We start from the raw sequence: 25,551 nt of genomic DNA, 5'->3' as shown, positions 1-25,551 counted from the left end.
TTCCTGCATTAACGACTCCTGCTCCTATGAGAATGATTTGCGATGGTGACATTGACCAGGGGTTTGTGGTCCGATTCCAGTAGGCCGCACGGGTTGAACCTGCGGGGTGTACTCACCGTAAACGATGCGCAGTCCGCTTCGTAGTGCATGAGACGTCGGTCAAAGAATGGTAGAACGGCGGTGTGTGCGGGCATCGCGGTCAGTGGCGGATGAAGCTCGTGCGGGGCCTGTAGCATGATGCTATAAAGGGGCCCAAAGTAAAAAAAAACACGTAAATATTAAAACACAAATGTTTACTTGCATAGTAAAGTAATTAAATTTTTTTATTTGCTATACAGCCAGAAAATATGACAAATCGCTAACCTTAAACACCCAGTCGGTCATAAAAGTTGAAGGCAGTGTAGTACTATAGAAATACAGCAAGTGCAGAACCACTGAACCGGAATTGATAGCTTGAAAGCATTTAGCGCGGATCCCTTGAAAGTGCGGGGCCCGTAGCTACTACACCTGTAGCTACTACACATGCAGCTACTACACGTGCAGCTACTACACGTGCAGCTACTACACGTGCAGCTACTACACACATGTAGCTACTACACGTGCAGCTACTACACACGTAGCTACTACACATGCAGCTACTACACGTGCAGCTACTACACGTGCAGCTACTACACGTGCAGCTACTACACGTGCAGCTACTACACGTGCAGCTACTACACGTGCAGCTACTACATGTGCAGCTACTACACGTGCAGCTACCACACCTGTAGCTACTACACCTGTAGCTACTACACGTGCAGCTAGTACACGTGTAGCTACTACACGTGCAGCTACCACACCTGTAGCTACTACACCTGTAGCTACTACACGTGCAGCTACCACACCTGCAGCTACTACACGTGCAGATACTACACGTGCAGCTACCACACCTGTAGCTACTACACGTGCAGATACTACACGTGCAGCTACTACACGTGCAGCTACTACACGTGCAGCTACTACACGTGCAGCTAGTACACGTGCAGCTACTACACGTGCAGCTACTACACGTGCAGCTACTACACCTGTAGCTACTAGACGTGCAGCTACTACACCTGTAGCTACTACACGTGCAGCTACTACACGTGCAGCTACTACACGTGCAGCTACTACACGTGCAGCTACTACACGTGCAGCTAGTACACGTGCAGCTACTACACGTGCAGCTACTACACATGCAGCTACTACACGTGCAGCTACTACACGTGCAGCTACTACACGTGCAGCTACTACACGTGCAGCTAGTACACGTGCAGATACTACACACATGTAGCTACTACACCTGTAGCTACTACACATGCAGCTACTACACATGCAGCTACTACACGTGCAGATACTACACCTGTAGCTACTACACGTGCAGCTACTACACATGCAGCTACTACACATGCAGCTACTACACATGTAGCTACTACACATGTAGCTACTACACATGCAGCTACTACACATGCAGCTACTACACATGCAGCTAATACACGTGCAGATACTACACCTGTAGCTACTACACATGCAGCTACTACACATGCAGCTATTACACATGCAGCTACTACACATGTAGCTACTACACATGTAGCTACTACACATGCAGCTACTACACGTGCAGCTAGTACACGTGCAGCTACTACACGTGCAGCTACTACACGTGCAGATACTACACGTGCAGCTACTACACGTGCAGCTACTACACGTGCAGATACTACACGTGCAGCTACTACACATGTAGCTACTACAAATGCAGCTACCACACGTGCAGCTACTACACATGCAGCTACTACACGTGCAGCTACCACACGTGCAGCTACTACACATGCAGCTACCACACGTGCAGCTACTACACATGTAGCTACTACACGTGCAGCTACTACACGTGCAGCTACTACACGTGCAGCTACTACACGTGCAGCTAGTACACGTGCAGATACTACACCTGTAGCTACTACACGTGCAGCTACTACACGTGCAGCTACTACACGTGCAGCTAGTACACGTGCAGCTACTACACGTGCAGCTAGTACACGTGCAGATACTACACCTGTAGCTACTACACGTGCAGCTACTACACGTGCAGCTACTACACGTGCAGCTACTACACGTGCAGCTACCACACGTGCAGATACTACACATGTAGCTACTATACGTGCAGCTACTACACGTGCAGCTAGTACACGTGCAGATACTACACCTGTAGCTACTACACGTGCAGCTAGTACACGTGCAGCTACTACACGTGCAGATACTACACCTGTAGCTACTACACGTGCAGCTACTACATGTGCAGCTACTACACGTGCAGATACTACACCTGTAGCTACTACACGTGCAGCTACTACACGTGCAGCTACCACACGTGCAGCTACTACACGTGCAGCTAGTACACGTGCAGCTACTACACGTGCAGATACTACACCTGTAGCTAGTACACGTGCAGCTACTACACGTGCAGCTACTACACGTGCAGCTACCACATGTGCAGCTACTACACGTGCAGCTAGTACACGTGCAGCTACTACACGTGCAGATACTACACCTGTAGCTAGTACACGTGCAGCTACTACACGTGCAGCTACCACACGTGCAGCTACTACACGTGCAGCTACCAAACGTGCAGCTACTACACGTGCAGCTACTACACGTGCAGCTAGTACACGTGCAGCTACTACACGTGCAGATACTACACCTGTAGCTAGTACACGTGCAGCTACCACACGTGCAGCTACTACACGTGCAGCTACCACACGTGCAGCTACTACACGTGCAGTTACCACACGTGCAGCTACCACACGTGCAGCTACCAGACGTGCAGCTACTACACGTGCAGCTACCACACGTGCAGCTACTACACGTGCAGCTACCACACGTGCAGCTACCACACGTGCAGCTACCAGACGTGCAGCTACTACACGTGCAGCTACCACACGTGCAGCTACTACACGTGCAGCTACCAGACGTGCAGCTACCACACGTGCAGCTACTACACGTGCAGCTACCACACGTGCAGCTACCAGACGTGCAGCTACCACACGTGCAGCTACTACACGTGCAGCTACCACACGTGCAGCTACTACACGTGCAGCTACCACACGTGCAGCTACCACACGTGCAGCTACCACACGTGCAGCTACCAGACGTGCAGCTACTACACGTGCAGCTACCACACGTGCAGCTACTACACGTGCAGCTACCACACGTGCAGCTACTACACGTGCAGCTACCACACGTGCAGCTACCACACGTGCAGATACTACACGTGCAGCTACCACACGTGCAGCTACTACACGTGCAGCTACCACACGTGCAGCTACTACACGTGCAGCTACCACACGTGCAGCTACTACACGTGCAGATAATACACGTGCAGCTACCACACGTGCAGCTACTACACGTGCAGCTACTACACGTGCAGCTACCACATGTGCAGCTACTACACGTGCAGCTACTACACGTGCAGCTACCACACGTGCAGATACTACACGTGCAGCTACCACATGTGCAGCTAGTACACGTGCAGCTACTACACGTGCAGCTACTACACGTGCAGCTACCACACGTGCAGCCACCACACGTGCAGCTACCACACGTGCAGCTACCACACGTGCAGCTACTACACGTGCAGCTACTACACGTGCAGCTAGTACACGTGCAGCTACCACACGTGCAGCTACCACACGTGCAGCTAGTACACGTGCAGCTACTACACGTGCAGCTAGTACACGTGCAGCTAGTACACGTGCAGCTACTACACGTGCAGCTGCTACACGTGCAGCTGCTACACGTGCAGCTAGTACACGTGCAGCTACCACACGTGCAGCTAGTACATGTGCAGCTACCACACGTGCAGCTAGTACACGTGCAGCTACTACAAGTGCAGCTACCACACGTGCAGCTAGTACACGTGCAGCTACCACACGTGCAGCTACCACACGTGCAGCTACCACACGTGCAGCTAGTACACGTGCAGCTAGTACACGTGCAGCTACTACACGTGCAGCTACCACACGTGCAGCTACCACACGTGCAGCTACCACACGTGCAGCTACCACACGTGCAGCTACTACACGTGCAGCTACCACACGTGCAGCTACTACACGTGCAGCTACCACACGTGCAGCTAGTACACATGCAGCTACCACACGTGCAGCTACTACACGTGCAGCTACCACACGTGCAGCTACTACACGTGCAGCTACCACACGTGCAGCTAGTACACGTGCAGCTACTACACGTGCAGCTACCACACGTGCAGCTACTACACATGCAGCTACTACACGTGTAGCTACTACACGTGCAGCTACTACACGTGCAGCTACCACACGTGCAGCTACTACACATGCAGCTACCACACGTGCAGCTACCACACGTGCAGCTACTACACGTGCAGCTACCACACGTGCAGCTAGTACACATGCAGCTACCACACGTGCAGCTACTACACGTGCAGCTACCACACGTGCAGCTACTACACGTGCAGCTACCACACGTGCAGCTAGTACACGTGCAGCTACCACACGTGCAGCTAGTACACGTGCAGCTACCACACGTGCAGCTAGTACACATGCAGCTACCACACGTGCAGCTAGTACACGTGCAGCTACCACACGTGCAGCTAGTACACATGCAGCTACCACACGTGCAGCTACTACACGTGCAGCTACCACACGTGCAGCTACTACACGTGCAGCTACCACACGTGCAGCTACTACACGTGCAGCTAGTACACGTGCAGCTAGTACACGTGCAGCTAGTACACGTGCAGCTAGTACACGTGCAGCTACCACACGTGCAGCTACTACACATGCAGCTACCACACGTGCAGCTAGTACACGTGCAGCTACTACACGTGCAGCTACTACACATGCAGCTACCACACGTGCAGCTACTACACATGCAGCTACCACACGTGCAGCTAGTACACGTGCAGCTACTACACGTGCAGCTACCACACGTGCAGCTACTACACGTGCAGCTACCACACGTGCAGCTACTACACGTGCAGCTAGTACACGTGCAGCTAGTACACGTGCAGCTACTACACATGCAGCTACCACACGTGCAGCTAGTACACGTGCAGCTAGTACACGTGCAGCTACCACACGTGCAGCTACTACACATGCAGCTACCACACGTGCAGCTAGTACACGTGCAGCTACTACACGTGCAGCTACCACACGTGCAGCTACCACACGTGCAGCTAGTACACGTGCAGCTAGTACACGTGCAGCTACCACACGTGCAGCTACTACACATGCAGCTACCACACGTGCAGCTAGTACACGTGCAGCTACCACACGTGCAGCTACTACACGTGCAGCTACTACACGTGCAGCTACTACACGTGCAGCTACCACACGTGCAGCTACCACACGTGCAGCTACCACACGTGCAGCTACCACACGTGCAGCTATTACACGTGCAGCTACTACACGTGCAGCTACCACACGTGCAGCTACTACACGTGCAGCTAGTACACGTGCAGCTACTACACGTGCAGCTACCACACGTGCAGCTACTACACGTGCAGCTAGTACACGTGCAGCTACTACACGTGCAGCTACCACACGTGCAGCTACCACACGTGCAGCTACCACACGTGCAGCTACCACACGTGCAGCTAGTACACGTGCAGCTACCACACGTGCAGCTAGTACACGTGCAGCTACCACACGTGCAGCTACTACACACATGTAGCTACCACACGTGCAGCTACTACACGTGCAGCTACTACACATGTAGCTACTACACATGTAGCTACTGCATGTGTAGCGACTTTTGCTACTAGGATAATCCGTCACTGATCACGGTCCGAATCCACCAAAGTGTAGAGAGAGAGAGGCAGCCCGGCTGCATTGGGAAACAGGGCGATCGTCGCCCACGTGATGCGAGCACGTGGGCAGCGCCCTCTGAGTCAGGGGTCGGCAGCCTGCGGCTCCGAAGCCCCACGCCGGCTCTTTGGCTGCCCCCTTTGCGGGCAGCCGCTTTACAAATTACAAAAACAACGTAATTCTTCAACGCAATGTTACGTCAAGATAAGTGATTAAATATGGCAGGGAATGGGCAGCTATGGAATGTCTTGGTGATGACAAAATGTACAAACAGGCAAACTGTATTGTTCAAGGTTAGCGAAGGGGGACAAACACTAAACTAACGCAGCTAATGAGAATAGGGTTCCCCCTTTTATCTGGCAACAAAACAGCTGTGTTAAGTTGTTAAAACACCAGACTGAAACCTGTTACGAGGAATCATGTCTGCATTAACTACAATAAATGTGGTCAGAATGCAAACAAAAAAAACACACTGATAATATACAGTGAGGGGAAAAAGTATTTGATCCCCTGCTGATTTTGTACGTTTGCCCACTAACAAAGAAATGTTCAGTCTATAATTTTAATGGTAGGTTTATTTGAACAGTGAGAGACAGAATAACAACAACAAAATCCAGAAAAACGCATGTCAAAAATGTTATAAATTGATTTGCATTTTAATGAGGGAAATAAGTATTTGACCCCCTCTCAATCAGTTAGATTTCTGGCTCCCAGGTGTCTTTTATACAGGTAACGAGCTGAGATTAGGAGCACACTCTTAAAGAGAGTACTCCTAATCTCAGCTTGTTACCTGTATCAAAGACACCTGTTCACAGAAGCAATCAATCAATCAGATTCCAAACTCTCCACCATGACCAAGACCAAAGAGCTCTCCAAGGATGTCAGGGACAAGATTGTAGACCTACACAAGGCTGGAATGGGCTACAAGACCATCGCCAAGCAGCTTGGTGAGAAGGTGACAACAATCGGTGCGATTATTCGCAAATGGAAGAAAAACAAAAGAACTGTCAATCTCCCACTGTCTGGGGCTCCATGCAAGATCTCACCTCGTGGAGTTGCAATGATCATGAGAACGGTGAGGAATCAGCCCAGAACTACACGGGAGGATCTTGTCAATTATCTCAAGGCAGCTGGGACCATAGTCACCAAGAAAACAGTTGGTAACACACTACGCCGTGAAGGACTGAAATTTTGCAGCGCCCGCAAGGTCCCCCTGCTCTAGAAAGCACATATACATGCCCGTCTGAAGTTTTCCAATGAACATCTGAATGATTCAGAGGACAACTGGGTGAAAGTGTTGTGGTCAGATGAGACCAAAATGGAGCTCTTTGGCATCAACTCAACTCGCGGTGTTAGGAGGAGGAGGAATGCTGCCTATGACCCCAAGAACACCATCCCCACCGTCAAACATGGAGGTGGAAACATTATGCTTTGGGGGTGTTTTTCTGCTAAGGGGACATGACAACTTAATCGCATCAAAAGGACGATGAACGGGGCCATGTACCGTCAAATCTTGGGTGAGAACCTCCTTCCCTCAGCCAGGGCATTGAAAATGGGTCGTGGATGGGTATTTCAGCATGACAATGACGCAAAACACACGACCAAGGCAACAAAGGAGTGGCTCAAGAAGATGCACATTAAGGTCCTGGAGTGGCCTCGCCAGTCTCCAGACCTTAATCCCATAGAAAATCTGTGGAGGGAGCTGAAGGTTAGAGTTGCCAAACGTCAGCCTCGAAACCTTAATGACTTGGATGAGATCTGCAAAAAGGAGTGGGACAACATCCCTCCTGAGATGTGTGCAAACCTGGTGGCCAACTACAAGAAACGTCTGACCTCTGTGATTGCCAACAAGGATTTTGCCACCAAGTACTAAGTCATGTTTTGCAGAGGGGTCAAATACTTATTTCCCTCATTAAAATGCAAATAAATGTATAACATTTTTGACATGCGTTTTTCTGGATTTTGTTGTTGTTATTCTGTCTCTCACTGTTCAAATAAACTTACCTTTAAATCATAGACTGATCATTTCTTTGTCAGTGGGCAAACTCACTGTATGCATTGTCTTTGAAACTGATTGGTCCACATCAGAGACAGCTTTCCTTAGAGCCTCGTCTCCAAAAGGTGTTCGACCAGAGGACGCCAAAAGGCGAACAGCACAAAGACAGCGCCACTCTCAGAGCAACGAGAACTCGGGGCGAGCAGCTACATCACGGGACCTCCTTTGCCAGAACCACAATATGAGAATACGTTTTTCCCCTTTTATCTGGCAACAAAACAGTCGTGTTAAGTTGTCAAAACACCAAACTGAAACTTTTTTTACAAGGAATCATGTCTGCAGTTTACTCCATCGCCTATTTCGTTTTATTTACGTGAGAATGTGTGTTGTCATCTGCTGTATACTTGCTGCTGCTGTGTTTGTGTACACACAGCTTTGCGTGTGGTGCGGCTCTCGAACTATTGTGGTCAAAGGCAAACACTTTCAAAACACGTCTCTCCTTACTGTTTGAAACGTTGCCGACCCCTGGGCTCGAGAGAAAAAGAAGAGTTGGGAATCCGCAAAGGCTTTCCGGAGTAAACGAGCGTAATAATCGACAATGTTAACCTCTCATGAAACAATAGATGTTATCATAACGCACACGCATACACAGGGAGACATCAACAAAAACATCCCCCCCCCCCCCATAGCCTGCAAAGACAAAGCTCATGCAAAGACAAAGATCCCCGGTATAGCCCTTTAACAGAATGTTGGGGCAAGTGCTGTTAGCGAACACCGATTAAGACCGGCACCACGCCCCGTCGCCTTTGTCTCCCCAGCGCTGATGTTTACACACCGCAGCAGGTACTCATTTGAGGCTGAGTAAATCTTGGGGAGGCCCATGTCCGGTTCAAATATGCGAGACTGTCATTGGTCGTGAGCGGGAATCGAACCCGGGTGGCCGGATTCGTGGCACAGTGCGCTAACCACAACACTACCGCTCCCCATAGGCACGCTCACACAGGCAAAGACACAGGCAAAGACACAGGCACAGACACAGGCAAAGACACCCGCAGACAACAACAGAAGCCGCCATTCTCCACCACGTGGCCTTGATGTCACCACGACGCTCGTGTGTCAGGCCAGATGCACGTCGAGGCCACGTGAAGGCTCGCTGACGGGAGGTCACGAGGCAGACCCAGGTGCCGTGGTTTGACTGACTGAGATGACTGGCAGATGCATCAGCTGTGGCCCCCACCCCCCACTGTGCCAACCTGCGGGATTCTATCCGCGCGGCGCTCCGCTCGTTGTGAGCGTCGCTCCGCTGCCCTCCGTTGCTGTTGGAGGGCGACTCCTCAGGAGCGTCGACCTTGACACTGCTGGTATCAGTGTTCGACAAGTCCACCCATCTCCATGTCCGCCTGAACAACATCACTCCATCGTTTTTCCAGTATTTGTCGCGCCCGTTTAATCCCCTCTATCCAGCCAAACAGAAGCTGCTTGGGCATGCAGTGGCTGGGCATGCGGGCTACATGACTCAGCCATGTAGCATGCGGGCTACATGATCCTGCCAATGCAGCCTTGCCCGCCGGAGGCGCTCACCAATGGGAATGCGTCCAGATCTTTTAAGGATGCGTGAGCTCCTCGCACAATCCAGCCTGGTTAAACCCAGAATGGATAGTCGGCAGTCTAGTCTGAATGCTTAGAACTGGCGCAGATGTTCCATTCGAGGAGTCCAGGTTTCGCAAGCATAGATAAGGGAGGACATGACCGTGGCCGAAAAAACCCGAAGCGTCGTGTGGAGCGACAGACCAGGTAGCTTCCACACAGCGTTATGCAGCTGGTGAAATGGAAAACTCTCTCCAGAACTGCGCCATCACCAATGGGGAGTTTAGGGGGTGTGATAGCAAAACATTCCCAGTCAAAGTGCTTAGTTTTGGTGGGGCTGATGGTAAGTTACCACCTCTTAGTGGCACGCTCCAGGTTCAGCAGCAGCACCTCCATCTCCTTCTCTGAGTGAGAAGCAATCACCAGATCATCAGCATACATAACATGGTTGACCAATAGGAAGTCAATCGTCGACCGCACCAGAGCATCGATCAGCCTCCCATTGTATCTGTACCAGATGGACATTCCTCTGGCACAGCTATGAATAGTTTATCGAATTACATGGTCGAAGAAGATGTAAAAAAAATGTGGGATCCAGATTACATCCCTGTCGCACCCTAAGGTGAACAGGAGCTTTACCAGTGACTGCCCACTATCACCAAGGCGCTTAATGATTGTGAACAGAGTCAGGGACTCGGAAAGCACGATGAACAGTCCAGAACCCTGTCCTATTGATGGTATCATAGGCCTTGACCAGGCCAATAAAGCAGAGATGCAGGTCGTGTGGGAATTCCCTCACCTCATCTACAGCAGACGGAGAGAGAATATGGCATCCGTGCAGGACCGCACCGCTCTGAAACCACATTGGGGCTCCGCAAGCCTCTCCTCAGCGTGCCTGGCCAGGCGATGTCAAATAATCCCCGCCAGAACACACACACAGAACACACACACAAAACACACACACATAACACACACACAGGACACACACACAGGACACACACACACAGGACACACGCACAGGACACACACACATGACACATACACAGAACACACACACACAGTACCCACAAACAGAACACACACACACAGGACACACACACAGGACACACACACAGAACACACACACAGGACACACACATGACACACACAGAGCAGACACACACAGGACACACACTATACACATGACACACACACACAGGACACACACATGACACACACAGAACACACACACAGGACACACACACACAGGACACACACACAGGACACACACACACACAGGACAAACACATGACACACACAGAACACACACAGGACACACACACAGGACACACACACAGTACACACACACAGGACACACACACAGTACACACACACAGAACACACACACAGGACACACACATGACACACACAGAACAGACACACACAGGACACACACTACACACAGGACACACACACACAGGACACGGGCATGCGCGTAAACACAGAGACAGCGGATCAGTCGGGACTCGCCAGACCCCGCGTACCCCGCCCGCCCCTCCCCTCCACACCCCCTCCCTCCCCCCACGCCCAGAGCGTGCTCATCAGCTGCTCCCCTTCCCGCACCCCTACGCGGACACGACGTGACGTCACAGCCCCCCCTTCCTCCCATCCCCCCCAACCCCTTCCTCATCATCAGCGCTTGAGCTCGCAGCGCATTCCCCGCTCCGCGTCTCTCGTGCACCACGCAGCGAAACGAGCCGCGTCCACCTCCTCGCCTCCTCCTCATCCTCCTCCTCATCCTCCTCGTCTCGCGCCCCGGCTCGGCATGAAGCCGCTGCTGCTGGTGCTGCTGCTGGCGCTGGTGCTGGCGCTGGCTCGGGCCGAGGAGCCGGGCCCGAGCGCCGCCGGCTGCGGGCCGTGCGAGCCCGACTCGTGCCCCGCGGCAAAGTGTCGCGCTCCGGAGCTGCTGGCCAAGGACGCGTGCGGTTGCTGCCCGCTCTGCCTCGGGGTCGAGGGGGAGCCGTGCGGCGGCGTCGACCCCGCGGGCCGGGGCCGCTGCGCGCAGGGCTACGTGTGCCTCACCTCGCCGGGAGACGTCGGGGCGGCGGCGGGGGCCGCGAGCACGACGGGCCGCTGCGTGTGCAAGCACGACTTCGCGGTGTGCGGCTCGGACGCGCGCACCTACGAGACGGTGTGCGCGCTGCACCTGGCCAGCTGGCTCGCGGCGCACGCGGGGCGCAGCAAGGTGCACAAGGAGCACGACGGGGAGTGCAAGTACGGTGAGTGTGCGGTGGGGTGAGTGTGTGGTGGGGTGAGTGTGTGGTGGGGTGAGTGTGTGGTGGGGTGAGGGCGCGGTGGGGTGAGTGTATGGTGGGGTGGCGGGGTGAGTGTGTGGGGTGAGGGTGTGGTGGGGTGGCGGGGTGAGTGTGTGGCGGGGTGAGTGTGTGGGGTGGTGGCGGGGTGAGTGTGTGGGGTGGTGGGGTGGCGGGGTGAGTGTGTGGCGGGGTGAGTGTGTGGGGTGGTGGCGGGGTGAGTGTGTGGGGTGGTGGGGTGGCGGGGTGAGTGTGTGGCGGGGTGAGTGTGTGGGGTGGTGGCGGGGTGAGTGTGTGGGGTGGTGGGGTGGCGGGGTGAGTGTGTGGCGGGGTGAGTGTGTGGGGTGGTGGCGGGGTGAGTGCGCGGTGGGGCAGGTGCGCCACGTAGGGGGTGGCGCGCACGCGAAGACACCCACGGACGCGACATCTCACGGGCGCTCTCACGTGCAATAAGCTCAAGGGCACGCACGGACACACACGGATGCGCACGGACATTGATGGAATTCAAGCATGTATATGTGTGTGCGTGTGCAGGCGGGTGTGTGTGCAGGTGCGTGTGTGGGTGTGTAGGTGGGTGTGTGTGTGTAGGTGGGTGCGTGTGTGTAGGTGGGTGTGTGTGTGTGGATGGGTGTGTGTGTGTGTGCAGGTGTGTGTGTGTGCGTAGGCGTGTGTGTGTAGGTGGGTGTGTGTGTGTAGGTGGATGTGCGTGCGTGCGCACGCGAACCGCAATTTATTCGAACGGAACAAAAAAGCCACAAAACCACAAAACCCGGCTCCGAGGCCAGGGGTCGCACCCCGCCCCTCCCGCCAAGTCCCCGCGGAGCTCATCGCGATCCCCGCTATTGAGCGGGGACCGCGGGATGGGATTGCGATGTCGGGGGGGAGGAGGAGTTCAATCGAAGTGGCCGAGTGAGGAATCCAAATCGTTCAGCGCGGGCGACGGCGCTCCCGGGCGGGCGTCGCTGCTCGTGGAAGCGGCGACTCTGGCGACTGCTCGGCTATAACGGGGCTCTTGGGCTATTTATAGACTTCCATGTGCACCGTGCAACACAGACACACACAGACACACACAAACACACACAAACACACACACGCACACGCACGCAGATACACGCACAGACACGCACAGACACGCAAGGACACGCACAGCCACACGCACAGCCACACACACAGCCACACACACAGACACGCGCGCACACACACAGACACACGCACACAGACAGGCGAGCACGCGGTACAGTACACGCACGCTGATAGGCACCTTGTGCACACACACACGTACATACAAGAGACAAAGATCCCCCGTATAGCCTGCGACAGTCTGTTGGGGAAAATTATGCTAGCGAGCAGCACCTATGAAGGCCGGAACAGTACACGAGGGGGGTAGGTGACCAGCACCACGCCCGGCCGCCTTTGTCTCCCCAGTGGCGATCTTTACACACCGCACCAGGTACTCATTTGAGGCTGAGTCGACCTATGGAATGCCCAGGGCCGGTTCAAATAATTGTCACCGGTGTAGGCCGTGAGCGGGAATCGAACTCGGGTTGTCGGGTTGGCAGCGCGGCGCGCTAACCACTACACCACCGCTCCCCACAGTACAATGCGCACACAGAGAGAGACGCGCGCTTTGAGGATCAAGAGCGAAAGACATTAGCTTCTCTGTCTCGCCGCCGCTGCTGCTGATGTTGCTGAGCTCGTGATGGGCCTTGGCTGTGGGTTTTATTTATTTCATTGTTCCCCATGACATTTCGCATGAATGAGACCTCCCCCCCCATCTCTCTCGCACGCCCGCGCACTGCGTGATGCACACGTCCCATCGGCAGCGGCCGCTACTGCTGCCGCCCTTTCCCGGCGGGGGTTAGGGGTGTGTGGGGGGGGGGGTCACCCTCGCTTGGGGGCTCTGCTACATCAGGGGCTGTCGGCACAGCGGGACGTGGCCCGGGAAGAGATGCCCGTTGTGAGGCCGTCACCGTGTTCCGAGGAGTGGCACGCACCAAGAGGCTGTTTGTCGCCCGTCACCCCCCTCCACCCTCCAATCCCCTTTAATTTGGATTCGCGGGGTCCGCGATGGACGGGGGCGTGGAGCCCCTTCCGTGGTAGCGGCTGGTGGCGGCGACGCGGCTCCTGGGGAGCGAGAGAGTTGCTGGACCGCCGAGAGGTTCGGTGGCACTCACGGACCAGCTGCACTCTGCCGTGAGACCCCGAGACGTGAGCTCGATTCCCTGCGCCACGATCAATATCGGTGGTGATATCTGAACTGATCCTGCCCCCGCCTCTCTCCACATCCCATCACCAATTGGCACCGACCAGCGTGGTGAAGTATGGTCAAAAAGTCCCCCGGGGAGGCCATCGTTCAGCAGGGGATTTAAATGGGGTTGTACATTTATGTATTTTGCATGATGAGCGTGTACACTGATTCACACACACAGTGACGCGCATCTCAACGCATCTCACACAGTGGCACGCAACTCACACAGTGAAAGGCAACTCACAGAGACACGCTCGCGGTAACCGCGTTATCACGGGGACGACGCGGAGTCGTCCCTTCTTCCCCCGTCGGCCGCGTACTCCCCCCCCCCCCATCCATCTCCACCCCATTGCCCCGCCCCCCACCAGATGGGGGCACCTGCTCCTGGGGGTCTCGGGGGTCCGCGTCTCGCCTCGGCAGCTGAGCGCAGGTCCCGCGGGGTCCCGCGGAGTCCCGCGGGGTCACGCGGGGTCCCGCGGGGTCCCGCAGGGTCCACTCGCCCCGACACCAGACCTGGGACTAGCCTTAATCCTCGCCTCATGCCGAACCGAACCATTAACTCTGACCGTAATCCTGAAGCCAAGCCTCGGCCTGACCTTCAGCCTGACCCTAACGCTAGCGTCGACCCCGTAACCGGTGACCCTGGCAGAGTGACCGTGACCCCGGACACTGCCATTGCTGCTCGTGGCCGTGAGGGACCCCCGAGAGGAGTCCGAGGCAGGAAGGCCGCTCAGGAAGGCCGCTCATGAAGGCCGCTCATGAAGGCCGCTCATGAAGGCCAGGAAGCCCGCAGCTGCGAAGCTAACGCTGTTGTCCTTCCTAAGCAGCTCCAATCCCCCCCTCCCCCCAACTTCCACCCCCCCCCACTTCCCCCCCCCCCACTTCCCCCCCCCCACTTCCCCGCCTCCTCCTCACTGATCCCCCGCAGGAGCTGCGAGCTCACACACAGCAGCAGCAGCAGCTCCGCTCCCACGCGCACAGAGCCGCACCTTGTAGAACCCCCACCCCCTTTGACTGGGGTTTGCGGGATGAATGGGGGTTGCTGCAGGGTCCCAATCCGTGGCGGCAGCTGGTGGCGGTGGCGCACGCCAGTGAGCCGGCGCCCTGGACGGGGAGGGTTGGTGGATCATGTAGGGATTTGTGAATCTCCCAAACTCTTTTGTTGTTGAGCATTGGGACAGAAAGTGGTCTCGACGTGACCCAACTGCGCGCAACTTTGAACGTTAATCCTTAAGATGCGTGCTGGGCTTTCTCCGGGTATCCTGTTTCCTTTCACACGAAACAAACCCTTAATTATAATAACTAAAGATGTTTTTGTAACCGCACGAATTGGCCAGAGAGCTCGATGTCGCAGGGCCAGCTCCGAATGTCAGCCAGAACATTCCAGAAACATCGTCCCGGGGATTCCTCGGCACGCCGCACGCATCTCCACTCTTTTCTTCTTTGTCCTCATAGCGCTTCACGAATATCGGATGGAATAATACATGTGTAGGATTATTATGGCTCGACACAACTCGTGCTATAGTCGTAGTGCCTTACCATCATTATGGCTAATTAAAGTCAGTCCAGTAGCATTCCTGATAAATGAAGCTTTGGGCAGAACCATCTTACTGGACATCTGTAAAAAAAAAGAGTTTCACAGCTCATCGGATTTTTTCCAGGATAAATCTCGTTTTTAATTCTGATTCTCTTAAAAAGAAAATTATCCTTGAGACTCAATGAGACTTTCCTGGGAAAATAATTGAGAGGGCGACCCGGCACAGGGGTGGGGGTATGGTGGGGGGGGGGGGCACCTGGTCGACATGGGACGCGCACGTGGCTTGGATTCGCCACTGCACCGATGGGCCACGGACCTGGCGCGCCTTGCCAATGAAGCGTCGTCTACGCGAAGTCGTCGTTATTCTGCGCATCTTTACCTCGGCGGACGTGGCGTGTTTGCCTTTTTTGATACGCGTAGACCCGTCCACCCCCATGACATCTATGACCTAAGCCAACGTTCTTCACTGGCAGATTCATTATTGAGAGCGTTGCATCCACAAGCAGGGGTAGGAGAGGGGGGTGAGCCAGTTGGGACAGTTTTCCCCGAGCCTCAGATTCGAGGAGAATCTAAAAAAAAGACGACGTGAGGCCTCGTCCAGGATTTTCCTCCGGGAACTCAAAAAAAACCTGTGGGAGCCTTGGCTGCCGCAGCATTGCGAGGACCTTGGGGCGGGGGGGGCAGTTGCGCTCACGCGACTTGAAGACCACACGGGGTGCCACGGTGGCTCGGAGATGTTAACTACCTCGCCTGCTATACAGGAGGGCGTGGGTTCGATCCCGACCCTGACGCCTCCTGCTGTATATTTGGAATTTGCGTGTCTCTCCCCGTGGTCGCGTGGATTTTTCTCCGGGTCCTCCGGGTTTTCCCCTCGACGTTTTTAAACATGCGCTTCGAGTATTTGGCTAGTATAAATGTCCACATGATAAGCCACTTAGCTGAGCTATCATTCGAGGCCAGGTCGTGTCTGAAAAGGAGCTAGATAGTTCAATGGGCCTTACCAAATTATGTGCTGTACATATGGTCTGCCCTCCAACTTAGAACTCGTTCTCGTGCAACTGATTGAATTCATCCTGGGATGAGCTGCTGTGAGTAATGTACACGCAAAGACGAATCTCCCCCTCTGTAGCCTGCACAGATTGTTGGGGACCACCTATTGGTGGCCTCGGGGGAGGCCCAGGACCGGTGCAGATCATTATTCATCGTAACCGGTATTGGCCATGAGCGGGAATCGAACTCGAGTCGCCGGGTTCGCACCGCTAACCACACACATGCAGCGACACACACACAGCGACACACACACAGTCACACACCACGCTCCCACACACACACAGTGACACACACCACGCTCCCACACACACAGTGACACACACACAAACAGTGACATACACACAGTGACACACACACACAGTGACACACACACAGTGACACACAACCAGTGACACACACACAGTGACACACACCACACACACACAACTGTCAGTGCTACGTGACCCGAAGCGCGCAACGAAGCCGCGCCGGTGGCGGGGGGGGTTCTGACGAGCCCCCCCCAATCCCTCCCGGCGCCCCCGCGGCTGCGCTGCTCGCTCGACCCTAATTGTTCATCCCCCCCCCCGTTATACCCCCCCCCCCTCGCTCTCACCACCCCCCCTCGCTCTCACCCCCCCCCCGCGCGCTTCCAATGAACGCGGCGTCATTAGGAACGGGCGCACGTGCGGCGGCGGCGGCGATTCTGTGTCCAGGAGGCGGGCGCGGCGAGCGCTAATGAGCGCGGCTGTAACAATGTTAGCGGCAATTAGCCTCCATCTCGACTCGCTCTCCAGCGCCCACCCCCTCCCCCTTCCTCCTCCTCATCATCATCCTCACGCCGCGATTCCACGCGGAGGGAGAAGCGTGAAGCCGAGCCAGCCGCCAAGGTGGAGTCGACCCTTTGGCTTGAGCCGTGCCCCGAGATGGTCTCCGCACGCACGAGTCAGCACCTGGGGTCCTCGTGCGAGCCATCACCACAACTCGCAAAGTAACCCCAACTCAAACCCTACAACTCACCCCTAATCCTAACAATTACCCATCACCCTAACACTAAACCCCAATCCTGACTCTAACCCTTACCCGTTAAGATTTTATTTATTTAGCGAATGCTTTTACACGTGACTCTTACTCAATCCTAGCCCTGACCCAAGTCTTAATCCTTCATCATAACCCGAGTCATAACCCGAACTCAAGCCCTATCGCTTGCACTATCCCAGGCCGCATTCCCAGCCAGGCTCATGCCTCTCACTCCGGACTTCGCGTGACTGGATCACGCCGAGAGGTTCCGGACGGCGCGATGACGACTCGATCGTGGGTCGTGGAGATGATGCCCACGCTGGACCGTGGAAGAAGTTGAACATACATACAGTACATACATTCTACAGCTCATAGAGGTCACGGTATCCGTGATGGATCACACGGATACCGGAGCCAAATAACGGGTCTCTGTTCACGGATCGCTCGGCCACGCGCTGCCTTCAACGAAGTCGTCGCCCATCGGCACTGACGGACGCGTGGAGGCGCCTTCCCTCCCTTCCTGCTGCCAGGCCGTGTGCGGCGTGGGGCCGGCTTGCCGCGTCGAGCACTTGTGACTCTTGGGGCGGTCACGTGCCGGGTGTGTGGTGCGTGGTGCGGAGTGACGCGGGGGGATTCGGGCGATGGGGTTTGTGTAAGGGGTGCTGCGGCGTGTGTGTGTGAGTGTGCGAAAGGTCGCGTGCTTTATCACGGCCACATGGCTCAGGAACGCGAGGCCTCGACCAGGCAGCGAGGCGTTAACAACAGCCGCCGCCACAGCCACCATGACAGCCATCATCACAGGCACCATCACAGCCATCACCGCAGCCATCATCACAGGCACCATCACAGGCTCCATCACAGCCATCACCGCAGCCACGACCAGCACAAACCCTCACAGACATCGTGACAGCTGCAATAATGAATTGTCATCACCATTATCCACACGCTGCTGATGTCCACCGCGATCATCACTGCGGGCCGCGTGCGCGCCTGAGCGGAGCGAGGCAACACCGCGGGGGGGGGGGGGGCAGTGGGGAGATGGGGGGCGGGGGGGGGGCTCACAGTTCGCAGTCTCCATCGTTCATCACCTCCCGCTGATCCGGATCAATCATCGGAGGGGATTCTAATCTCACCGTCGGGATCAATGTGGACTTTCACGATTCGTGAAGTTCAGGCGCGTGGGAGGAGAGGCGATAATCCGCGGGGACCTTTGAAGGGCATTCATTGACGTGGGGGGGGGGGGGGGCAAGAGAACGTGGTGGTGGTTGTTGTGGTGTAGTGGTGCTGGGGTGTGTACGTTGAACTTCTTTCGTACCGTACGTAGCCAACCGTGCTAATCGGAGGTGCGGGAGGAGGGCCAACAAACTAAACACAAAAAGCTGTTCTGAAGAAATAGTTAATAATAATTTAGTATCGTGGTGCAATGTATGATAGTTGTATAGTGTTTCTTAGTGTAGTATATAGGAGTGCGTAGTGTATAGTGTAGTGTATAGTGTGGTACGTAACATGTAGTGTAGTAGGTATGTGTGGTGGCGACGGTGGGAGTGGTTGGTTGGCGTGGCGGGGTTGGTGGTGGAGGAGGTTTTGTGTTTGCCCGGCGCGAGGCCTCGTGGCCCCACTGCGAGGAGATTCGGGGAGGGCCCCCAACATGCCCCCTCTGCCCCCCCCTTCCCCCTCGCCCCCCTCTGCCCCCTCTGCCTCCCCCTCTGCCCCCCCCCCAATCCCTCTGTCTCCTCTGCTCTCTCGCCCCTCGGGTTCAAATCACCGAGACATTGATTTCGGTTTTTGTATCTCATCAGCGGCTGCTGTGGGTAGCATGCATGGGGGAAGGGGGTGTGGGGCTTGGTGGGGGCGATCGGTGTCGCAGGAGGGGGTGGGGGATGGACAGACACAGACAGGTAAGGATTGCACAAAGACGCCCCCGTCTAGTCTAAACAGACTGTTGGGCAAGTGCTGTTAGCGAGCACATATGAAGGCCGGCACGGCACACGGGAGGTGAGTGACCAGCACCACGCCCGGCCGCCTTTGTATCCCTAGTGGCGATGTTTACACACCGCACAACGTACTCACTTGAGGCTGAATCGACCTAGAGGAGGCCCAGAACCGGTTCAGGAAATCGTCACTGGTGTTAGCCGTGAGCGGAAATCGAATTCGTGTTGCCGGGTTCGTAGCGCTAACCGCTACACAGGGATGCACACACACAGAGACAGACGCATCGGGATACGGACATATTTACATACACACGGGCAGGCAGACGGGAAGGCAGACAGACAGAACAACAAACGGAGCGACATCGGACTCGAACCGGGATGAGAACCTGACCCCGCGTCCCCACGGCGCCAATCCCGGGCCGGCTCCGCGCGTCTGCAGGACTCGGGGTCGCGGGGAGCCGCGCGCACGAGTCTCCACTCAGAGCGGGAGACCGGCCGCGAGACAGACGTGAGGCAGAGGGGTCCCTGTGTTGTCTACGTGTCCTTGTAAGGTCAAGGGGTGCTATCCGTGATCTCCACTGGGAACCCCGTAATCTCAAGACACGGGGTTCTTCGCTATGGAATGTTCCCACTCGCAGCTGACGTCCAGCTCCCATCGGTGCGGCCCGACAGCGCGTGGATGCAGCTGCTGGCGGCCGCAGCTGGAGACACTCGCAGCTGCGTCTCCCCCCCCCCTCTGGGGCCTCTCGTGTGTGACCCTCCCCGCCCCCTCCCCCATCCACCCAACCCCAACTTCCCCCATCATCTCCTCCCCCCGTGCCCTCCCCCCCGATCTTGAGCAGCTGTTCAGCTGTAGCGAGGGATGGAGGAGGAGGGCAACATAAACACGGCCCTGCCCCCGCCCTCTCTCGCACGGGCGGCCCGGTGTGTGTGTTGATGTCTGAGCCCCTCTGTGTGTGCGTACGTTGGACTTCTTTCGCACCGTACATAGCCAACCGCGCTAATCGGAAGTGCGGGGGAAGGACAACAAACTAAACACGTACAAAAAGCAGTTCTAAAGAAATGTGTTTTCAATGTAGATGATTTAAAAGTACATTGCTTCCGTGGCTTCCTAATATATCGGAAGGAAGAGCGTTCCAGACGGCCGCAGAGACGCATTTGAAAGCGCACGATGCAGTGGCCGTCTCGCCGTCTTTGTTCGACGATCAGCCACAAGCCGCTGCGAGGATGACCGGAGTCCCCCACGTGAGGGTTGATGCTCGTTCACGAGTCTGTGTTTCTGTCTGTGTGTGGGGAGCGGTCGTGTAGCAATCCCGTGCACTCCCTTAGGTCGACTCAGCCTCAAATGAGTACCTGGTGCGACGTGTAAACATCGTCACTGGGGAGACAAAGGCGTCTGGGGCTCGCTAGCAGCCCTTGCCTCAACTGTCATGTCAAGGCTACACGTTCTCGTGGCTGGCGCACTGCCCTACGAACCAGTGCTGGGTCTCCCATAGGTCGACTCAGCCTCAAATTGGTGTGGACGTATCAGCACTGGGGAGACAAAGCCTGCAGCCGTGCGGGGTGGTGACCCCCCCACCCCACTACTCGCGAGCAGCAGTCTCCCACAGACTCTAAAAGGCTCTATGGATGGGATCGTCTCTGTGTTTATATCCGTGTACAATGCACGGGGTCTGTGTGTGTGGGTGAGTGAGTGTGGAAACACCGAAATAGGCGCCTGTGTGTGTATATATGTGTGCGTATATATATGTGTGTGTGTATATATGTGTGTGTGTATAATTGGGGGGAAGCGGTGGCGCAGTGGTTAGCACACCATTGAGCTCAAAACCTGGCGAGCTGAGTTCGATTTCCCGCTTAAGACTAATAACAGCGGTGAATATTTGTACCGGTTCTAGGTGTGGGCCTCCCATAGGTCTACTCAGCCTTAAAAAAATAGAACCTGGTTTCGGTATGTAAACATCGAGGCGGCCCGGCGTGGTGCTGGCGACCCACCCTTGTGAGCCGTGCGGGCATGCATAGCACTTGTCCCCAACAGTCTGATGAGGCTATACGGTGCTTCTTTGTCGACAGTGTGTGTGCGTGTGCGCGAGTTTGTGTTGACGTGAATTACTAAGCGCGAGTGTGCACACGCGGAGTCCCGGGGGGCTGATGGGAGGGGGGGGGTAGCGGGTTTTTCTGGGGTTTGAGGGGTGTGCAGGGGAGGGGGGTGAGGCGGGGGTGGGGGGTTATGGTTGTGAAGCGGGGGGGGCATGCATCTGGATGTGGCCCAACCCCGCACAGAGCCGCGATTGTTGCGAGGATTCCGCGTCCTCCTGCGTCGTCACTCGGCAGCCGCGGCCGTTAGCATCCGCGGAGGGGAGGGGGGGGGCGCGCCTGCACTGGTGAACAAATAATGGGGGGCACCTCCCAGGAAACAGCGGGGGGGCGGTGCTCATCTCCAGTGGTGGAAATTCCACATTCCTATGGCCAGGGCTTATTTGCTCACGGAATTGTTGTTTCTGTTGCGGTTCGCCGCGAGACTGTAAGAGGTGGCGCGTGGCTACGAGCCTCCGCAGTCACAGCCAGAGGCTGTCGGACATTAAACCTGTCGATGGTGAGCATGGGAGGGACATTTGCGAGGAAAGTCACTCAATAAAAATGACAATGACAATAACAATGACCACTGTTGGACGAAGGGCTCCCCATGTCAGTCATGTGGGGCTATGTGGCCATACTTCACCACACTGGTCAGTGAGGTTTGAATATCGCTCCCCACTCATGTTAGCCATGGCCAGGAATCGAACTTGGGGGCTAGGATCAGAGCGCGGTCTGCTCACCGCTGCATATGGCGGTGTGTGTGTGTGGGAGTGTCTTTGATCTCAGTCTATTCCGGCTTCATGGTGAGTCTTTGTCTGGAGAGCGGTGGGGTCGCCGTTAGCGCGCTCCGCTGTGAACCTGGCGACCGGAGTTCGATTCCCGCCCACGGCCAACACCAGTGACAATCATCCGAACCGGTTATGGGTCTCCCCTAGGTCGACTCAGCCTAAACACGAGTCATTGGAGCGATGAGTAAACATCTTCACTGAGGAGACAAAGGCGTTAGGGCGTATCCCGTGCCGGCCTTCACAGGTGCTCGCTAACAGCACTTGCCCCAACAGTCTGTTAAGGCTATACGGGGGATCTTTGGCGATGTGAATCTATGTGAGTGTATGCGAGTTGAAGGAGTCTGTGTGGGGCGAATTATTTCTTTGGAGGGACTTTAACCGTGAAATTGCATTAATAATACTGGAAGGCAGTCGACCTCAACGCCTAACTGGTTACTCAGTGATCGATAACCTTCGGTGACTATGAGACGTTATTATATTTCATCTCTCCGGCGCGTTACCTTAATTCAACTCTCACGCATCGAGGCAGCAACATTGAAAGCTCACGTAAGGAAATGCCCAACTAGAACCCCCCACGGTCACATGCCCCGAATGCTGCATCCGCTGGCTTTAAATATCGCAGGCCAGACCAAAAAGCCCCCCGGCGTTTATCTGACAGTGTTTTTAATGCGTCCCAAGACGATAATGACGACGATTATGACGATGTTGATGATGATATTGATGATGATGTTGATGATGATGTTGATGATGTTGTTGTTGATGATGATGATGATGTTGATGATGTTGTTGATGATGATGTTGATGATGATGTTGATGTCCGCCTTGCCGCACGGAGGATCCGAGCTCGCCGCACGCGGTGCGAGGAGTGGGGGGGGGCGGACGGCGCGTGGCACGAGCAGAGCCCCACGACCCACGGGGACATTGCGCCGTGCAGCTCCGCTACTCGGCCACGAGAATATTTATTTTATTTCCAAAGAATGAACACGTGGACACTCGCCCAGTGTGGCCTTATGGGAGGAAGTGTGACGTATGTACGTATGACACTCTTTCACACCGTACGTCGCCAACCGTGCTCATCGGAGGTGCGGGAAATGTACAGTGATAGGCGACGTTTCGGGCAATGGCCCTTGTTGATAGCACATCAGTCACTTGTGTAAAGGACTGCTCGTGTATAAATGCACGTAAGGGGACTTGCACACCAGGGCAGCCAAACACCCCTCCCCCGCCGCAACCCTCGTCAGTGGCTCTGGCACGGAGTCCCAACATTACAACTCCCCGAGCCCACCCGACACCAGCACTGCGATTGCGACCGTGATCTCCCGGGGTGCACCCCCACCCCCCATTCCCTTCTTACCCCTCCCCTCCGCGGCGCCTGGAGGAGCGATAAGGGGGGGGAGGAGGAGGCGGGAGAAGTCTCCCCTGGCGCGCTCCTCCCGGCAGGAGCCGCGTCGGAATCTCCGCGGAGATCGCCCCCCCCCACCTGCCCCACCCACCTCCCCCCCCGCCCTACCGACCCCCCCCCCCACCGAACCCCCCCCCCCACCGAACTCCCCCCCGCCCTACCCCCCCCACCGACTCCGCACCCCCACCGACCCCCCCGCCCCCACTCCCGGATCGTTCGCTATTAGCGGAAAACTCTGACGGAAGTTCAAAGTGGTGCTGACCGGGTTGACGATGACCCTTTTGCGTGGAGATAATCACCATCGCCACCCTCGGCCGTGGTCGATCCACTGCTGGATGAAAGTTTCCTCAAACCGCCGCAGCCGGCGGCACATGAAGTGATGTCCTCGCTCCATCTCCTCAGTGGATGCCCGACACGGTGTGTGGCGGCCTTCATCCCGCAACGGGTCGCCAATGGGCTGTGATTGGGGTCCTTGGTCGCAGCAGTCTCGGCTGGGCTTCTTACCTCGGTTCAGAGCCGACGTTCAGAACGCTTCAGCGACGCGCGGTTGGAGCGCTCGCCACGAGGTCGGCCAAACATCCCAATGCAGAGTAGGACCGTCTCGAAACCCAGCCTCGGGAAGCGGCAAGGCTTTCAGTTATGTAACGATCGGAACGTTGCTGCTAACAAATGTGTGACTCTACCGTGCTCTCTTACGGGGTAGAGTGCGTGAGTGCACGCGTAGCCTCGTGTGCTCACACGCGCCCCGGGCGTGCGCTCTGCCAGCTCCGTCCCGCACTCTCGGAAGCCGTCGCGCTCTTCACGCGGGTGCGGACAATCCGAGTTTCGCAGTGTGCCCACTCACCCGGCAAGAGTGTTTGTGTGGGTGGGTGTGGGTGGGTGGGTGTGTGTGGGTGTGTGTGGGTGTGTGTGTGTGGGTGTTTGTGTGGGTGTGGGTGTACGCGCCCTACCAATTGCGCTACGAATCCGGCGACCCGAGTTCGATTCGCGCTCACGGCCAACACCAGTGACGATTCTCTGAACGGGTACTAGGCCTCGCCTAGGTCGACTCAGCCACACTACGAGGGCGCCAAAGGTGGCCGGGCGTGGTGTTGGCCCTCGTGTTCCGTGCCGGCCTTCTTAGGTGATCGCTAATAGCACTTGCCCCAACACTCTGTTAAGGCTACGCAGGGGATCTTTGTGTTACATTGTGCACGCAAAACCCAGGTGTGCACGGGCCAAATAGCACTCCAACGGTGTGCGAACTCACCCGGCGAGCGCATCACCCCCTGCCACGGTGAGCGAGTGAGTGTGCGTGCATTACACCCTGCCACGGTGAGTGGGTGAGTGTGCGCGCATCACACCCTGCCACGGTGAGTGGGTGAGTGTGCGTGCATCACACCCTGCCACGGTGAGTGGGTGAATGTGCGTGCATCACACCCTGCCACGGTGAGTGGGTGAGTGTGCGCGCATCACACCCTGCCACGGTGAGTGGGTGAATGTGCGTGCATCACACCCTGCCACGGTGAGTGGGTGAATGTGCGTGCATCACACCCTGCCACGGTGAGTGGGTGAATGTGCGTGCATCACACCCTGCCACGGCGAGCTGCAAGTCGCTGCGTGATGCCGGGTGTCGTAGACTCCGGGGCGACGGGGGCGGTGCTGACGAGGTGATTAAGGACCCCAGTGCGAAGAAGACGAAGAAGTTTAATTATCAGAGCGGTCACGTGCGGCGGGGCGGATAGATGGGAGTCATTAAGGCCGCATGAGCCGCGATGAACGCCGCGGCCCGCCACGAGAGGCCGCCCTCTG

General features: G+C 56.0%; 1 protein-coding gene across 1 annotated transcript in view; it reads left to right on the top strand.

Moving 5' to 3' along the window:
* The first annotated feature begins 11,101 nt into the window (after positions 1-11,101).
* The window catches only part of LOC144935006 (insulin-like growth factor-binding protein-like 1), a 37,617-nt gene continuing 23,167 nt past the window's right edge, over positions 11,102-25,551 (top strand). The window contains exon 1 of the mRNA XM_078861295.1: positions 11,102-11,699. Coding sequence (XP_078717421.1) covers positions 11,246-11,699 — 454 coding nt within the window. The 5' untranslated portion in view covers positions 11,102-11,245. The remainder of the gene's footprint in view (positions 11,700-25,551) is intronic.

Source organism: Lampetra fluviatilis, chromosome 12 (assembly GCF_964198595.1).
Source record: "Lampetra fluviatilis chromosome 12, kcLamFluv1.1, whole genome shotgun sequence".
NCBI classification, from domain to species: Eukaryota; Metazoa; Chordata; class Hyperoartia; order Petromyzontiformes; family Petromyzontidae; genus Lampetra; species Lampetra fluviatilis.
The sequence above is the reverse complement of the archived record's forward strand: the minus strand, read 5'-3'. Positions and strand labels throughout refer to the sequence as shown.